General features: G+C 29.5%; 2 protein-coding genes across 3 annotated transcripts; both read right to left on the minus strand.

Moving 5' to 3' along the window:
• Positions 1-265: 265 nt before the first annotated feature.
• On the minus strand, positions 266-8,741 carry LOC132736287 (uncharacterized). Of its 2 annotated transcripts, none has more exons than XM_060723389.1 (3): positions 8,457-8,741; positions 7,282-7,344; positions 266-574 (listed from the first exon to the last, which is right to left on the minus strand). In XM_060723389.1, the coding sequence occupies exons 1-3, from the start codon at positions 8,661-8,663 to the stop codon at positions 494-496; spliced, it is 351 nt and encodes a 116-aa protein (XP_060579372.1). In that variant the 5' UTR covers positions 8,664-8,741; the 3' UTR covers positions 266-493. The 2 variants fall into 2 exon arrangements, with proteins under 2 accessions (XP_060579372.1, XP_060579370.1); XM_060723387.1 differs by lacking the exon at positions 266-574 and adding an exon at positions 6,298-6,643 and having other exon boundaries at positions 8,457-8,734.
• A 7,604-nt stretch (positions 8,742-16,345) lies between these two features.
• LOC132736288 (uncharacterized) lies at positions 16,346-18,659 on the minus strand. Its single transcript, XM_060723390.1, has 3 exons — positions 18,415-18,659; positions 17,347-17,409; positions 16,346-16,682 (listed from the first exon to the last, which is right to left on the minus strand). The coding sequence occupies exons 1-3, from the start codon at positions 18,601-18,603 to the stop codon at positions 16,578-16,580; spliced, it is 357 nt and encodes a 118-aa protein (XP_060579373.1). The 5' UTR covers positions 18,604-18,659; the 3' UTR covers positions 16,346-16,577.
• Positions 18,660-19,775: the final 1,116 nt, after the last annotated feature.

Here is a 19,775-nt window from a genome sequence, read left to right on the forward strand (position 1 = left end):
GGGAGAGAAATTTAGCCAGTGCCAGCTGCCATGTTTAAATTGGCAGCGTGTGGCTAATTGAACATTAAAACGGCTACAACGTAGAAAATAAGTTATTTTAAGTAATATAACCATCGTAAATATTAAAAGGATGAAGTTGTCTGTACATGCAGTGTATGTTTTGATGATTAAAAGTTGATGTCATGAAGTACAGTTAATTACTTTAGTACTTGAGTAGTTTCCGGATACGGGTTTATTTTCGGACGTAAAATGATGGGCCTGATCGTTACAATATCATTAAGCATAACATATGAAGAAATGTAAATTGCTTAACATTTATACCATGCAAAAAACAGAAAGAGCTTTAAATTATACAATTATTCAATCATTTATCTAAAATTATTTCTTTATGAGGTTCGTCACTTTATGGTTTACTACTTGTGCTGTAGTTTTCTTTTAACATTTGGCCTGAGGCCTACTTTTCTTGAATAACCGTTAGGCATTGGGCCTTTGATTATTTGTCAGGCTGCCAGCAATATGCGTTTGAAACCTTGCCATTGGTGTCGTCGAAATGAACATCCGCTTGACATTGTTTCTGAAATTAATTTAAAAAAATCTAGACGTGATCTGGTCACGAGGAGGAATTCTGAAAGAAATTATACTTTCTATCTATAAGATTTTTATTGTTTTAACGCAACGGTTATTTTCCTGCTGTATTTTCTATAAATATTTTTTAAATTGTGTTATTTCTTATAATTTGATACTTTGTACTGTCAACTTAAGAACAATTGTCTAGGAACGTTTTTACTACATTTATGTGAAGAGCGTGATGTTTCTGCCCTACAACATATAACGCGCATGCGCGAAAAAACCTTATTCCGACCAGTTCACGAATGGCATCGAGGAAAGATTTATATCACACTATGGAATCATACATGTATTAAATTATGATTAGAAATAGCGATCCATGAAAAAAAGGTTAGTCATTGGTACTAACACTCCACACAATTTTTGAACGATTTGTATTTACTTGTACACAGTTTGAATGATAATATTTTGCAATGCATTTTAAATGAAGATTTGACCAGCATAAATTATTAAATGGTACAGGAGAAAATGGTTCTTATAATTAACATATTAGAAAACATACAGAAACATACTTAAAATAATCATAATAAACAAACAAACTTGCACTACATATAAAATATAGTACTATTATATAAATAAAAAGAGTAAAATGCTAACATACCAATATGCCATATTGACATCTAGCTTTAAATATAACCCGGTATTCCTCATACGGAACTTTGGTCTGTAGGGAAAAAAATACTTTTAAAACACAGTATTAATTCGCACTTTTGTAGACATCTTAAGATTACACGGGATAATTCGTGCTGTCTATTTTTATTGTTGCTCTGTAAAAACAAAGCATTTGGTGACATTGTACATAATTGGCTACTGAGGACGTTAATTATGTACTTACGAAAATAAATACCAATATGCTTCAACAAGTTATAACATAATTATTGTAGACTTAAAACGTCTTTTCATTACCAAAATTTATCTTAACAACGATGGTTGCAATTTATTTCTGTTATTTCTGGTAGAAGAAATAAAAATAGAAATAACATGTTTAAATTTTTGTTATTTATCATAAAATCTGTGCATTACATATAAAAAGACAATGATTCTTATTTCGGTCAAATTATTTTCATTAATACATATACATGTCTTGCCATACTTCATCGTTACAAGGTGGAAAAATACAGTCTTCTGTTGCATATTTATATTTCTAAATTGTCAAAGGGTCAGTTTGCAAAGAAGTATGCAATTTCATCTTAATTATATAAAGTTTATGTAAGTATTTTATTTTAAAATAAACGTCTTACCTTTACATTTGTCCATGCTTTTAATAGGCTTATATATTCAACTTCAAGAAATTTAGCAGCCGTACTTGCAGCTAAAATTGCCCTTTTTAGCGAAACAGCAACTGGTTTCCATATTGTCTCAGGCATACATTCAACACCAACACCCAATAAACATAGGACGCTTACGAAGATTGCAATTTTCATTTTAAAGATAAACGTGTTTAAACTAGGAAAGCTGAATGGAAATTACAAAAGAAAGGACACATCTTTATATACACTTCAGTAATTTGCTGTCATTTCGAATGTCTAATGATGATGTTTATTTCAAAGGTGTAACCATAACTGCCATAACAGGAATTTTAAATGATTTTAAACAAGGCCTTAACTGTAAGCATAATATTAAATAAAGATCTTATTGTAACTTTTTGAATTAAAAAAACTACTTTAGATCGTGAAAGATGTCATCAACTATGCTTTTTCTTTTGGAATCAAAACTTTTATTTCATAGATTCGTTGTTTTTCTTTAAATATTTAGGTTTGCAAAACTATATAAACTGTCTTTAAAGGGGAAACTTTTAATGATAACAGTTTTTGGCCTTAAATGTTTTATGACCCTTTTGTTGAAATGGTTTAGCATTCGCGAAAATAATATAATTTTTACCGTCAAAGTCTGATACTTAGAATAAACACATTGTGTTTTAAAAGCAATTGCACGGAATGACAACGGAAATCATTTTGTTAATTTTTTTTGGTTCTCAGTAAAGTCTAAACGTTTGGTGGCTTAGTACATAATGGACTAAATAAGATCAAGATTAATAAAAAAAACCCAAGAAATACGGATCTAATTTATTCATATATAAAATGGATGCCACATTGTACAAGGCATGGAATCAATAGCACACTCAATAAACAAACAGTGGTTACAAAAAGTGTTTGTTTCATTTTCCAAACAATTTTCTTACAATAACAAAGCCAACTTTAGATGATTCTAGAAGGACTTCTATTTATATGTAGCCTAGCAAATTCGCTGACATATTGAATTTGTTAATTTATATGATGTTTATGTCCTAAGAATTTTCAAATCTTTTTAAACAAAGCCTTCATTGCCAACTTAACGTGAAATATACATTGTTGTTAATATTTGAAACCTGCTAAATTTGAATGATGTGGAGACACTTATCTTGTCAGGTTTAAATATTTGTACTTTTGTTTAAATTTCAAATCATGTAAATATCTGTACTGTCTTTATAGTTGTATTTTATCATTGAATTTCGGATTTTCATCATTTCACAGTGAACTAATAAAGATAATGTTCACAGAAGCCGGATATTTGAATGCAGTTGAAAATAACGTAAGTGGAAATATCGTCAGAAATACACTCTGTCGTCCGAAACAGTGCAATTGATTACAAAAAAGCACAAATATTTGCATATATGATGCAAAAACATTTAACAAAATTTTTGAAATTTTACATAATTATTTTTCAACAAGAATAATATGACATTAATGATTTGTTGACATCAATGAGAGTGGATGCCATTATGTAGCAAACATTTGTAAATCAGGCTGAAAACCATAAAAACATGAAATAAAGAGAAAATATGTTTGCTTTATATCTGGGTTTCACACGGAAAATTATTATATAATTCAAATTATATACATGCACTATAATCTTATTCAGTGGGAATTGTACTTTTCGGGCGTTCTTTCAAGTTTCATTTATATTTGACTTACCCTCTAACTGTCCCCTTATTTATGGCGCCTAAATGTTCGATCCAATCATTTGTTTGGTGTTCGATGACCATATTAGTTGACTTAATGTTGTTCCGGGCCACGTGCAACAGAAACAGACGACATTTTGAAGGCAATTTAACAAGAAAAAATCAAAAACATCTACAACACATATATTTACTTATCGTTACGATGTTATTCCATAACATACCCGTCGTCAGTCTAGTAATATATTCGAGAAACAATTGACGGAAGTATCCGTTTGGAAACTAGCCAAACATAAATCAGATAGGAATACATAATGTTCATCAGATACCGTCTCTTAACGCCACATTCGGTCTACTCTTGGGACCAATTTAATTTTGTATAATACGTACTAATAAATTTTAACCAGCTTAGTGTTTCAAATTATTTTTATAAACAGTCGACTTACTAGACTGATAAACAGTTTGCCGATTTACCAAAGTAAATGTGTATCGATTTATTTGAAATGCTGCAAAACTATTGTACGAAAAATAATTTTGAACACTAAATGTTTATTAAACAAGTATTAGCATTTCCAAAAAAGCTTGGAATCGCCGTTCAGCCATGAATATAGAAATAATATTTTCCTTTTTTGCCTAATACTTTTTTGTATGTGTTCAACACATAAAGCCAACACAAATACTTGATTTACTCTGCCATTCCGTTCTTGTCAAAACATCTTGACGCGCTCAGCTAGATTCTGCTGGAGATACTCAGTATTGCCATAGAGAAAAATATCACACTAACTTGACGCGCAGTACAATAAGTAAGACTAGATGCGCTACTTAATAAGTACGTGCATCAATCGACAAAAAGAATTAGCTTCTTGCGTAATTAACAACACTTACTTGCTACACATTAAAATTGATGTCTGTGAACATGCTATAAAAGGAAATTACGTTATATATTCCGTCGACTGCTTTGCGAAGTCTTTTTCTTAAACGGACTATAACTAACCTGCTATATGCGATAATGATGCAATTACAACACTCATAGTATTAAACTTGCCCAAGAGAAAGCATTTATAAGGTTTTCTTCTTTGAAAGAAAACAAAATATACTCTTTTTAAGGCTACATTCTCTAATCAGAAATGACATGTAGCAAAAAATATTGCAATTTGCTGTGTTTATCCTGCAAGAGACTAAAGACTGGTACTGAGTTCGTACAATGATAATGATAATTTTCAGTTGTACGAATAAGTTACCCGACAAAACATGGAGGTTGGGCGAGTCCATTTAAGCATCCCTCATTGAAGTTTTTTATGTCCATTTTGTTATCATGTGATAATGAATTATTCAATTTGGCTAAAGGCTGGCGGTGTACAGGCAGAACTGTTCAAATCTTGTTAATTGTATAGGAACGGCGATAATTACATTGATATTCTATGTAACAAATCTTTTAAGAACGGCGATTAGCTTATGAAATCAACATTATGTTAATGTTTAAAAATTTTATAAAATATTTCATCAGATATATGTTTTTATACACTTTAAAGCTATTAATAAACAAATCCATAATAATGGCCGAGTCTATTGCTTGACTGTTTTGTAATTAAATGTAAAAAGTACTTTGTTGTGTCTCTGAATTTAGATTCAGCTTCAAAACTAACTTGCGAGTGATAAGGAATCGTAAAACGTTTGATTGTGATGAATATTAAGAACATTGCAGCTTGCTTGAAAAATAGAATATGATAAAAACATTGATTTTCAATTGTATTGTTTATGATGAACATGAATTCTTTGATTTATGTGACACATTAATAAGATTGTTTTGAAACTTCGGTAAACCAGGGTATACACATTTTTCATTTGGTAAAACAAAAAGTAACACAGATGTACCTGTGGTTCTGAAAGTATAACAGATTTTATTTGTTTGGGTCGTCAGAGGTTTCGAGTTCAAATCCCAGTTAAGGCAATTCTTGTTTTTTTTAATTGTTTAAGCCAAATAAACATTGAATTCAATATCAGTGTTGTAATTAGTCTTATAACTAATTTGCTACAGTTGTAACACTGGAAATAGCATTAGTGGCACTATACAGAAACAAATTGGTTTATAATCTCACAACCTTCACCTTTCTGACATTCTGAGACCCAAACAAATTCAGCGCCTTCTGTGCTTTGATTGTTTAAAGACTGGCTAATCAAACTTGTGTTTATCAAATTACTTGAATTTTATTGCGTGATCGAAACTTTCAAATTATTGATAAGTGCAGATTCTATAATTTATGTAAAGGATATTCTTTTTGTTGCATATGATCACTTGAATATTCATCTATTTATTCAAGTGAAGATAATAGTGGTATCCATATTTTGAATACAAATTAAATTAGATTTAACATAAATTTTCCTTATACAAAATTATTTCCTGTGGAAGATTCTCCAAATATGAACAATTATTTATTTATCATCTAGAACACATTGATGAGGTTTTTAATCTGCTATTTAAAGATATGTGACATCGTTACTTACGAACAATCATCATATGTACATCTTTCGTGTTGTGTTGTCGTGTATGATGTTACACGCTATCAACGTACTAAGTATAGAGGGTATAACATACCTTCCATTATAGTCAACATCACTTTAAAGACAAAATTTAATATTGTAATTGAGGACGAGTATAATTTGTCTTTGAATGTTCATTGTGTAACAACATAAGGTATATTTATGTTAAATATATCATGATTAAGAACCGATTCTCTCATAGTTTTATTTTCTCATGTTATCAACAATAGTAGGAAAAAGAAATTTAAATTCTTTAAAATTTATTTATACTGTGCAAAGATATAAGAGAAGAAAAACTTGATATAGTTTAAATTTTGAATTATTTAATCCTTTAAATTATTTTTGCAGTTCGTCACTTCTGTTTAATTGTATTGGTGTTTTGTGTTTGTCCGACCAGTGGCCTATATTTCTTGAAACAAAAGCACTAATTCAATATGCGTTGTTTTGTGCTTTTGCTTCCTCGATAGCCTGCCAGCAGGATGCGTTGTAAACCTTACTGGTGGGGCCGTGAAAATACACATCCGCTTGACATTGTTTCTGAAATTAATGTAAAAGCTATATATATCTTGCCATGGTGTAAAAGTTGTTTAAGAAGACAAATTACATGTTCATTTATGTCGTTACTATGGGATCTTGTATTAATTATTTACCGAGAAACAAAATTAGCTCAAACAATCCAAGAAACGAAATATACTGTATCAGAACCAAAATGTTTTACTTTGTAAAGAAAGACACCTGAAATAATTTATTAATGTTGCTCGACAGATAACAAAAACATAACTTATCAATGAATAATTGTATATTGTGTACTCACTTGTTACGCAAAAAAAGTGATAATAGGTCAAACAGTATTATGCTTTATATCATACCATGAATTCATACATGATATTACAAATATGCATATCCATAAAGAGAAATGGTAAGTAATTTGTATAGATAATATTCCATAAAATAGTTCAATGACGATTTGTAAAATAGAAATAATAACGGGAAATAATAGTGCGGGATATGATGGTTCTTTGTTTTTAAGCAGAACTCATAGATAATCATTCTATGCTAGATTGATGATAGCATGTCATTATATAACCCTAAATCCAACAAATAAACCAACAAACTTTCACTACATATGAAATATAATACAATTAACAATACTTGAGAGGTAACTTTAAACATACCAATATGCCATACTGACATCTAGCTTTGAATATGACCCGGTATTCCTCTAGTGGATATTGAACCTGTAGAAGAAAAAATGATTTAAGTTTAAAATAAAATACTATTTCGTTCTTGAGTACAAACTTTAACATGATGGGTATGGAACTTGAAGAAAAGTTTCCATGCCTAAGAGGTTGATCTTTTGGGTGGAAATATTCGCTCAACGTAAAAGTTTCACAATTCGACTTTATTGTACCTTTGTTAGCGCAATGCGTTTGCACACTTGGTATGTTATGATAAGAAACTCTTTTTCCAATACAAATACTTGATTATCTAGTTTAACTCTTAACTTGCTCAAAATCTAAAATCTACTGGACAAACTTGTTCATTGTTGTTTAAGAAATATACAAACGGGTTGTAACTGACTGAGTAGTTAACAGTGCAGACTCGGATCAGACGGAACAAACAATTGTATCAGTTACGGTAAGCAGCTTAACAGATAAACGTTTTAACAAAACAAATACAAAGAGAAAATATATGTTAACTATGTACTTATGGATATAATTGGTACTAACTTGCTTCATGACAGATATTTAATATGGTAGACAATAATTGTTATATTTTTCAAACGTCTTTTCATTACCTTATTATATTTTTCAAACGTCTTTTCATTACCAAAAATCATCTTGAAAACAATTGTAGCAATATTTTAATGTACTGAACGATATAACAATTAAGAAATGAGAATTTTAAAGTCTTGACTTTTATCATAAGAGAACTGTACGATACAAACCGAAAATGGTCGATATTTTGGTGTTATGATCTTTTAAAAGACATATGAGCTGCGCAACGGCAAAAACCAACATAGTTCGTTTGCGACCAGCATGGATCCAGAAAAATCTGCGCATCCACAAAGTCTGATCAGGATCATTGCTGTTTGCCTACAAACTCTATTACAAGAAGAGAAACTAATAGTGTAAATCATTGATCTTGATCCACGCACTATGCTGGCTTTTGTCAAGACACGGTTCATATATGTTTGCCATACATAAAAGTTATTGTTACCAAGTGAAAATTATTACACTCCTTCTATAACATATGCATATTTCTATATTGCAAAAATGTCAGTTTGTAAACACGTATGCAATTTTATCTAATTTATATGTTGCAGTGTTTTATGATCAAAAAGACTTACCAGCACATTTTCCCAAGCTTGTAACAGGCGAATATAGTCAACTTCTAGATGTTTAGCAGCCGTACTTGCAGCTAAAATTGCCCTTTTATGCAAAACAGAAACTGGTTGCCATTTTGTCGTCGGAGGAGGTACCGGTGGAGGTACCGGTGACGATTCAACACCAACACTCAATATATAGAGGACACTTACGAAAAGTGCTAGTTTCATTTTCAAATTAAAACTGTTCAACAGGAAAATCTGAATTGCAATGATTCGTGAAGAACTTCTGTTTATATGCAGCTCAGCGAATTCTCTGACAACTTGAATGCATTAAATAATGATGTTTATTTCTTTCTAAGGTGTAACAAGAACTGCCAAATAGCAATTTCAAATGATTTTAAACAAAGCCTTAATTGTAAACCCAAAATGAATTTAAGATATTGTTGTCATTATCTGAAATTTTAAGTATCTGTCAAAGACCGCGTAGAACATTATAATGATAAATTTGCATAACTTATTAAATGTTGAACATTTCATTCTTTGAGAATAAGAAACTCTTGTTTTGTTTTATATATTCGCACATTTCTTTCAATGCTAAATTTCTAAAAAAAAAAAACTATATCTGCACTGTCTTTGTATGAAATTCTCTTAACAATAACAATTCTTTTCCTCGAATATTTTACACGTTTTCTATCTCTTACAGTGACATTATGTCCATAAAAGTGTCAATGGTAAATGTCATTGAAATAACTTAACATTTTGTAATATTTGCTTTTAACTGTATAATTTACTACACCTGAAAAAATAAAATAATTATAAGCACATGACAAACAAAAGCAAATTTAGATGCCCTTGAGAATTTATCGGTAGCATTCATTTTTATTAAAAGATTGCGGACAGTCATGTTTATAATTAAGGCAGTTTATCCAAAATATTTGTCAATATTTTGGTCAATCGCCATAACAACAGGCAATCCTTTGAAAATATAATCAATTTTGTCCAAATTGATTAAAATTAGCATAATGTCATAATGTTATTATATCTATATCATTTGTAGAAGAAGAATACAATACATTGCAATGATTTGTATATAGAGAACAACGTTTTTAAAATCGATGAAAGATTCATAATTATTTACAGTAACTGTTCTATTATAAAACCTTTAAAAGACTAAAATCATGACTCGAATTTAAATACAGTATATAGAAGTTAAAACAAACAGTGTAAATAGAAAATGTTAAAATGTAATAAAAATATCATCTACAAGTTGTTTACAAAGTCATCACCTATCTTAATTACGATTTTTCTTCGGGCGTATAAAATGGTAATAAGTATTACAATCAAAACAAAGCTCCACCCGAGTATCGAGCCTTGAACTGCTTGCACACAAGGACAGTTTAGGTATTTGTAAACTACTATTCCACCTGAATTGCACACAAGGACAGTTTAGGTATTTGTAAACTACTATTCCACCTGAATTAAACGTTACAAATTATTTGTAAATAATAGGAAAGTTTATGCGAAAAAAGAGATTAAAAGTTCTCCGTCTTCCATTACAAATCGCTTTTGACTGTAAAACATTGTTTTAGATTTAAACTGCAATGAGTCTGTTCTTCACGCTGGTCAGGTCTGCAAATATACTTTCATCTCTTTTCCTCTTTTTTTCTTTTTTGCAGAGAATCACTAAGAGTAGATAGGCTCCAATATTTTTCTCCTTGTTATTTATAAGAAAAGGTCACTATTCCGAAGTCGTCTGAAACTAAGTATTATCGTATCCACTCGTGGTTTCCTGTTGCAAACAACTGAGTATTTTTCGGCCAAAAAATAACAATTCTTTATATACCCGGTTGAATCATTGCAACAAGACAATGTCTATCACTGAATAAAAGTACTGTCGTCCTGATAAGCACTAATTGGAGATGTAATAATGGTCATTATGCCCCAGAAGTACAATTTATTTTACAAAAACAAATATTTTATTGTTTTGGGTGTTCTGATTATTGTTTCAAAAAACGTTACTGGCTGGCAAATTATATTTTTATTTTATTTTAAAAAATATAGCAACATTTGTGTTCCTTACTTTTTAGACAAAATAAAAAAACAGGCGTTTGTTCTGGTTACAAATGTAAATACAGCAAAATAAAAATATAGTTAAAAAAAATAGAATAAAAAATAAAAATAAAAAAGGTTTGATTTAAACTTTGTATATTTGAATCTTAGAAAATAATAACTTAGCAAGCAGCATTGTAACATAACATTTGTTTCTGAGTTAAGAGAGACATTGGTGGATGATAGTTCGGAAATTACCTGCAGATGACTGATGCTGGATAATAACTTTTGGTGGAACAAATGAGATTATTATATAATGTTAGGAATTATCTTTTTTTCTTCTTTATTGTAAATCTTTATAGTTTCAGAATTGAAGACAATCAACTTGGAAGAGAACATATTTTAAAAGAAAACAAAATAAAAGGATCCCCGAGCTCGTTTTTAATTTAACATCCGATGAAATTGTGAATGTTTTTTTGTTATTGCAGGAAATTACAAAGGGCAAATAACTTATACATTAGTCTTACAAATTCCTAACTTGTAATACGCATAAATTAATGTCTTCATTTTATTCTTTGGCCACAATACAAATTTTCATGAGAGCTCGTTTTTAATTTAACATCCGATGAAATTGTGATTTTTTTTGTTATTGCAGGAAATTACAAAGGGCAAATAACTTATACATTAGTCTTACAAATTCCTAACTTGTAATACGCATAAATTAATGTCTCCATTTTATTCTTTGGCCACAATACAAGTTTTCATGAGATTCCTTTCAGTAAAAGTAAAAAGACTAAAATGTTGTTAAAATATGAAAATGTTTAGAAGTAAAAAAGAAAAAATAAACAAACTACTATTTTCTATTCTTGAAATTTTGCATAATTACTGAAAAGAATCTCAGCAAATATATAAAAATTGTAAGAAAATGAGCATAGCTCTAAATAAAGAAGAAGAAATATTGCATAATCACCCAACAGAATGTCGGCTATGTTTTAAGCATAAAAAACATAACAATTGTGAATTTCCTATCTGTGGCATTCCGCATAATTTTCGAATTCAAAGGCTGATAACTCAAAAATAATGTTGGTGAATTCTAATGTTTAAATAAAGTCTATTATACTGTTCTTATTCTGAAATATGTCTATATGTAACCGATACATAAGATGTTACATGTTACAATTCTTCACAGAAACTGTAAAATACTGTTATCAGCTTGTTTTACTACTTTTATTTACAAAAACAATCATATTAAATATATGTATAAAAGTCCGTATGCAAACAAGTTTGCAATTTAATATGAATTATATTGAGTATTTGTGTTTTATTGTGTACTACAGCAGCGAAAGAACAAAGGACGATTGTGAAATTTGCTGGTTCTTTTTCAAAATGAAAGTCTTCTATTTACATGAATCCTTTCAAATTTGGTGACAGATTGAATGTTTGTAATGTTATGAAATATGGTAAACAAGATCAACAAGGAAAGTTTATGTATCGGGAATTTCAAATGATTCTAAACAAAGCCTTAATTGTTAACCAAATGTGAAATAATTATAATGATACATTTGCATAACTCATGAAATGCCTATTATTGTACAATTATCTGTATTTTATTTTGTCTGTTTTGAATATTTGTACTTTTCCTTTAACTTTCAGTACTTGAAAATGCATGCACTGTCTTTATAGAAGAACTATATGACAATAAAATGAAACAGTCGTGTATATTTTATAATTTAATTATTTCCTCTTCAAGCGCGATATTATGTCCATCAAAGTGTAAATAGCGAATGTCAAAGTAAAAATAATTAATATTTTAGGACTGTACAAATATTAAACAAATTTAACCAATTACTTCTATTCTATGTGCTTATAATTTCACAAGATACAACGTGACAAGGACATCTCCACAAACGACTTTTATGAGAAACAACAAAAGTTGTTTTCTTAGAAAAGTTCAGGTTGAAAATCATTTGATTTATAAAACACGTACTATCAAATTTGAATATTTACAGTACATCAATTATAAAAGTAAACGAAAGCTGTTAGATAATTCTATGATAGATATTAAACAATTCTGGAATATATTTTAAAAAATGGATTTTTTTAAAGAAAATGTACATTCTTTAATAATCTATAATGAAGGTTTGATTATTTATGGTGATTCTATTAATGCACTGTTCTTGGTCCATGTAAAGTATAATAGCTTCAATTAACGTCCCTTTATCTTTCTTAAAAATCAAACAAAGTATAGACCATTTACGTGCAACTAGATCTGGGTTTGATTGTGTTTACTTTCAATGTGCAGACGTGCAATTTGTATGATTTACCGTTTTAAGGCTTTTTTTGTAGTAAAGGGTTTGTAATTGGTATTTTTCAAAGATTAAAATAAAAAAAAATATTTTTTAATACTCTATTTTATTTGATTTACAAGTGCTTATCAAAGAAACAGGGTATTTTCTATTATTTCGATGTGTATCTTTTCAGTAATTTCTTGCTCTTAAATAGGGTCTTTCAAATAGAATGGTCTGGAGTCGTACCAAATTTACGAAAAAAGTTGTCTCCGCTGAGTCAAGTGTTTATCAACCGACCGTGATCTGGCACTATACATCACAGTTGAAAATCAAATTATAAACTAACTTTTTGTTACGTCAATCAAAATATTACTGAAAACTAATCCTGGGTGCATTATACTAACAGTTTTTACTTTTAAAAGTATTTTTTTTATGGATTTGCAAAGAAATAAGAAATTTATCGTTCCTGGTGTCAAAGTAAAAATCTACTGCTATTATTTGAAAATAGGTCCAAGTTTCATAGGCTTTTTTTTATTCTATGCAATGTTCAATGACACAATAGAAATTGATTTTACAGACCATTCTATTTGAAAGACCCTGTCTAAAACAATTTATTATCTGCTATATATAGATACGTAATACCGTATCATATGTCTAACACACAATGTATACTTCTTTCTGGGTATTTTGTCTTGTATAATGTTAAAGCTATCAGCGAAGGTATAAATGGTATAACAGACATTCCATTGTTGTCAAACTCACTTTAACGCAAATGTTATTGTTATTGAGGACGAGTATCATTTATCTTGATTATATAATTTTAATTTCTCGTGTTATCAACAATAACAGAAAATAGAAGTATAAATTGACGTTTTGTCTGTTGTAAATAGAAAATACAGACTTTAGTAATTGTGTAATATATTTTAAGAAATTAACGATGGTTGTTTTGGTAATTAGAGATATTTAACAATTTCTTTTTATCTTTTAACTTAGATTGTACGATATAAAGATTTACGGTATAAGGAAAAAATTCAGTTCCAAAAATGACATTGATTATAAGATTTTTTTTATCATTACTGAAATCAAATGTAATCAACATAAACAACAAACTTGGGTATACAGTTTCCATATTAAATCGGATATTTTAACTTGCTTATTACGTCAAAAATATTATTAAGTAGAGACGCCTATAATAGGCGTGGATTTGCATGAACACAGCCTTCAAAGTGTCATCAAAATGACATTTCTGATGAAACATTGTTTCTTTATTTTAACATTATCTCCATTTTGTTCTGTTGAAGAAAACCAGACAAAATTTACAACTAAAAACGTTTAACCTATTTTATCGCCGTTCCTGTACGGCGATATATACAATTGACAGGATTTGAACAGTTCTACCTGTACACCGCCCGCCTTTAGCCAATCAAAGCGAATAATGCAGTATCACATAATTACAAAATGGGCGTTATAAACTTCAATGAGGGACGCTTAAATGGACTCGCCCAACCATGTTGGCGTGTTGGATTTTTTGAAAAATGGCAGTTTCCATGGTAACCGTATATCTCAAAATTTTCAAAATAGCCAAACTGTGTTATAATAATGTATAAAATAGCTTATTACACTCACAATAAACATAAGTTTATACAAAGCTTGCTTTGTCTTAGGGTTCAGTATAAAACAAACGATAATTGGAACATATATTTCTTTAAAAAATAAGTTTTCATGCTTTTTTACTTAACAAAAAAATGAGAAAAATAAACATGAATTCTGTAAAAAATTAAAGCTATCAAGAAATTTCTTTCATAGAATTTTCTACATTATTGATATATCAAGTAACATTTGATGGTGGATTCAAGAATAGAAATAAAATATATATGTTGAAGTGTTAGTTTTTTGTAAACGGGCAGTTTCCATGGTTACTGCATATGCCAACTGACAAAATTACCACGCTTTCTTAAGAAATATCAGTGTTATACTAAATGTATTGTCAAATATACAACAAAAAACATGTTGTCATAAAAATTTCTTTTTATTTTGATGTTATTGTAAGTAAATGATACTAAATATCTTTTTAAAACATATCTAGGGCCATATTATTTTTTTCACTCGACAAACATACCCGAACAGTAAGCAAGTATTCAGAAATTTACAAAGAAAATAATGAAATTCGGAACATTTCTTAGATATTAATTTTTTTTTATTCAACACTTTTAATAAATCATTTAAAACTTCTTTAACCAGTTGTCTGCCAGAAATCAAGTCGTGACGCATTTTCGTGACTATACGATAAGTGGGTGGGGTAACGTGCGCAGAATTATCATCAATGCTGTCGTACTAATGCTTGGAGAATCCTTTATCTGATGTTGTCTAAACGACCTCTTATTCTTTTAAACCGATCTCCTTTTGAACATTTAGAAATATCTATTCTGTATTATTTACTCATTATTTATTTATAGCCGAAATTTAAACACATATCCGAATACTATTCAACTTGACATTCATTTGAAGAGTAATTATCCGTGATTATCTTTCATGGAAGCGCAAAACGATGCGCACAGAAAACTACCGAAAACGTCTTTAATCTGTTGTCTTACCAGTCCTACAAGTTTCAATAATGTATTATATTAAGGAGGAGTTAGAGGTGTGGTTTGCACTCTGAATTTTAAAATATCTAGGTTAGTGAAACAATGCCAACGTATAAAAAATGGCGAGGTCAGGGGTTTCTAAATGTGAGGATACAATCAAGTAATTTATTACATAGATAAAACATGTGGGACACGCAAAGACAAATGATTACATAGTAACTTTTTTATATCCTTTCAATTCTTAAAAATGTCTGTTATAAATTGCTGACTCTTTTAAACTTTATATTTTCTAGAAAAAGTAACCAAAACATTATTTTCTTTCACTTGATAGGAATTGCATTAACAATCCTTGATATTAAGATACAATAATTACATTTTTGGCGAAAACTCATTGAAAATAGACCCCTCCACCTGTTAACCTAAATTTTTGACACAAAGAAAAATAAAAAAATGAACTGTTTTTCAATTGACCAAATCAATAAGGATTTTAAATGTTAGTGAATAACTTGAAGCTAATAACGAGTTTGTATCAATTAATAATCTCTTATTTATTGTTCTCACATTTTCAATTTATTTTAAAAGGATTTACACATTTCATTAACTCCAATATTTTTACCTAATTGCATCGTTTCCTCGCGTTTTTCAAGTCATTTTATAGAAACATGATAGTCTTACTGTAGATAAAGGTATAAATTCTGTGACATTTCAGTAAAAATGTGCCTGATTATATGTTGAAAGGGCCATTTATTTAGCTTAGTTAGAAACTTGACAAGGTGTAGACATCTTGTAGAGCGAAAGGGTGGAGCTATCGGTGATTTAGATAAATGCCTTGTTTATGGTTGAAAAAAATAATGTTGATCATTAAATAGGTAATTGTTTAATAATACGCATTAACAAAAATAATTGGTCGCCTCCCATCTATTTTTGAATGTCCATTGTGTAACAATATAAGGTCATTTATGTTAAATATGTCATGATAAAGAACAGATTCTCTTAAAATTTTATTTTTTCATGTTATCAATAAAAACAGACAAAAGAAATATAAATTGTGCAACATTTATACTGTGTAATATATAAGATTAAAAGAGCTTTTTGTAGTTAAATTATTGAATTATTTAATCCTTTAAATTTATTGTTGCAGTTCGTCACACTTGTTATATTGCTGTTTTGTGTTTCGACCAGTGGCCTATATTTCTTGAAACAAAAGAACTTATCCGATGTTAACCGAAGTATTGTGCTTTTGCTTCCTCGGTAGGCTCCCAGCAGGATGCGTTGGAAACTTTGCCGGTGAAGCCTTGCAAAAGAACATCCGCTTGACATCGTTTCTGTAATTAATTTAAACAAACTGTGTTTATTTCTCCATCATGTGTTGTTTGTTTAAGAAGACATATTACGTATTCCATTATGTGGTAACTATATTGTACTTACTCGTATAACTAACCAAGAAACAAAAATTAGCTCAAACAAAGAAACGAAATATACTGCATCAGAACAAAAATGTTTTAATGTTAACAATGACACCTGAATTTAACTTATTAATGTGTGTCGAAAGCTAACAGAAGCATAACTTATGAATGAACAATTGTATATTGAGTACTTGTTACAAAGATACTTCAGACGACAAAAGTGATAATAGATCAAACAGCCTCAGGCTTTATATCATACAAAGAATTCATACATGATATTAAGTAATTAAATGATTTTTGATATACATTAAGAGAAAGTGTTATGTGCCATAAATAGTTCAAAGGTCTTTTACTACACGGTCTACATGAAAAAGTTGCATGACGTATTTCTAGTAAGAAATGATAAAATGGTGCAGAAGATAGCGTTTCTTTGTAAGAGGCAGATCACATACAGAATCATACTTTGATTGGTTGATAGCCTGTCATTATATGATCCTAAAGTCCATCAAATAAACCAACAAACTTTCACTACATATGAAATATAATACAATTAACAATACTAAAGAGGTAACTTTTAACATACCAATATTCCATACTGACATCTAGCTTTGAATATGACCCGGTATTCGTCGTTTGGATGTTGAACCTGTAAAAGGTATAATGAATTAAATTCCAAATATTTTAATATTTGGTTTTTCATTTTCAGTACAAATTTTAACATGAGTATTAAACTGAAAGATAAGTTTCTATGCTAATGAGTTTGGGCTTTCGGGAAGAAATATCTCTGTGAACACAAAGCGTTAGAACACTTGACCTGTTAAGAAAGAAACTCTTGTTGCCAATACAAATCCATCACCATCTATTCTAACTTTTGTCACGCTAAATATGTAAAACTTGACAACCTGGACAAACATATTCATTGTTTTTAAGAAATTCATAAACAGCATGAACTGAATGAGTTTTTACAGCGCAGACTATGGTAAGATGTTGTGGTAAGCAGCTTCACAGATTGAAGTTCTAACAAATCAGTTTACAAGGTGAAAATATATGTTAACTATGTACTAATATATATAAACATATCAACATGCTCCGTGACAGGTATTTGATATGGTAACAATATTCGTCATATTATTTCAAACGTCTTTTCATTACCTTGTTATGTTTTTCAAACGTCTTTCATTACAAAAAAAATCTTTAAACAATTTAGCAATATTATTAATGTACTTATCTAGACGATATAAAAGTTAAGAAATAAGACTTTAAAATGCTTGACTTTTATCATAAGAGAAATGTACGTTACAAACCAAAAGTGTTTCCTATTCTGGTGATATGATTTTTTCAAGACATATGAGCCGCACCATGAAAACAACATTATGCGTTTGCGACTAGCAAGGATCCAGACCAGTCTGATCAAGATACTTGTTGTTTGTTTACAAACTCTATAACAAGAAGATATACAGCTGATAGCGAACATTTATTCATCACACGGCTCATATATGTTTGCCATACACAAAAGTTATTGCTACTAAGTAAAAATTATACACTCTTTGTATAACATATGCATATTTCTAAATTGCTTCAATGTCAAAGTATGCAATTTCATCTAAATTGTATTTGTCATTTTTCTTATGATTAAAAGAAAATAACTTACCTCCACATTTACCCATGCTTGTAACAGGCTGATATAATCAACTTCCAAAAATTTAGCAGCCGTACTTGCAGCTAAGATTGCTCTCTTTGCCAAAACAGAAATTGGTTGCCATTTTGTCGTCGGAGGAGGTGAAGATTCAACACAAACACTCAATAAATAGAGGACGCTAACGAAAAGTGCTACTTTCATTATCAAATTAAAACTGTTCAACAGGAAAAGCTGAATTACAATGATTCTTGAAGAACTTTTGTTTATATGCAGTTCAGCGAAATCTCTGACAACTTGAATGCATTAAATAATGATGTTTATTTCTTTCTAAGGTGTAACCAGAACTGCCAAAATAGCAATTTCAAATGATTTTAAACAAAGCCTTAATTGTAAACCAAATATGAAATTAAAATTTTGTTGTCATTATCTGAAACTTTAAGTATCTACCAAAGACCGCGAAGAACATAATAATTATAAATTTGCATAACTTATAAAATGTTGAACATATCAATCTTTGAGAATAAGCAACTCTTGTTTTGTTTTATATGTTCGCACATGTCTTTCAATACTAAATTTCTAAAAACATATCTGCACAATCTTAGTTTGAAATTTTCTTAACAATTACAATTCATTTCCTCGAATATTTTACACGTTTTCTGTCTCTTAAAGTGACATTATGTCCATACAAGTGACAATAGTAAATGTCATTAAAATAACCTCACATTTTGTCATATTTGCTTTCAACTGTTTAATTTACTATACCTGAAAAATAAAATAATTTATAAGCACATGACAAACAAAAGCAAATTAAGATGCCCTTGAGATTTTATCGGTAGCATTCATGTTATTAAAAGATTGCAGACAGTCATGTTAATAATAAAGGCATTTGAATAACTTCTCCAAAATAGTTGTCAATATTTTGGTCAATCGCCATTATAACAGACATTCTTTTGAAATATATTACCAAATTTGAATTTAGCCCAAATTGAAAACAAATAGCATGCAATAATATTACTTTATCCATTATACCTATATCATTTGTTTAAAAAGAATGCAATACATTACAATGATTTGTATATGTGGAACAAAGTTGTCAAAATTGATGAAAAAATCATCATACTTATTAAAGGTTACTGTTGTATCATAAAACTGTGTGACTCAAATTTTATCAACAATATTTAGAAGATGAAACAAACAGTGTGAATAGAAAATATAAAAATATAAATCAAATATCGTCTACAACTTCTTTGCAAATTCATAACCGTATTATCAAAGTATTACAATTAAACAGGGTTCCACCTGTGAATCGAACCTGCAACAGCTTGCACACAAGGACAGTTTAAGTATTTATAAACCACTAGCCCATCTGAATT

This window comes from Ruditapes philippinarum, unplaced genomic scaffold, assembly GCF_026571515.1.
Source record: "Ruditapes philippinarum isolate M1 unplaced genomic scaffold, ASM2657151v2 ctg2583_1_1_1_1, whole genome shotgun sequence".
Lineage (NCBI taxonomy): Eukaryota > Metazoa > Mollusca > Bivalvia > Venerida > Veneridae > Ruditapes > Ruditapes philippinarum.

Coding starts and splice junctions, on each gene's coding strand:
- LOC132736287 (XM_060723387.1), bottom strand. CDS start 8,663: ATGAAACTAGCACTTTTCGTAAGTGTCCTCTATATATTGAGTGTTGGT. Junction 7,345..8,456: donor AAGCTTGGGAAAATGTGCTG/GTAAGTCTTTTT, acceptor TTTCTTCTACAG/GTTCAATATCCACTAGAGGA. Junction 6,644..7,281: donor GATGTCAGTATGGCATATTG/GTATGTTTAAAG, acceptor CATTAATTTCAG/AAACAATGTCAAGCGGATGT.
- LOC132736288 (XM_060723390.1), bottom strand. CDS start 18,603: ATGAAAGTAGCACTTTTCGTTAGCGTCCTCTATTTATTGAGTGTTTGT. Junction 17,410..18,414: donor AAGCATGGGTAAATGTGGAG/GTAAGTTATTTT, acceptor TACCTTTTACAG/GTTCAACATCCAAACGACGA. Junction 16,683..17,346: donor GATGTCAGTATGGAATATTG/GTATGTTAAAAG, acceptor AATTAATTACAG/AAACGATGTCAAGCGGATGT.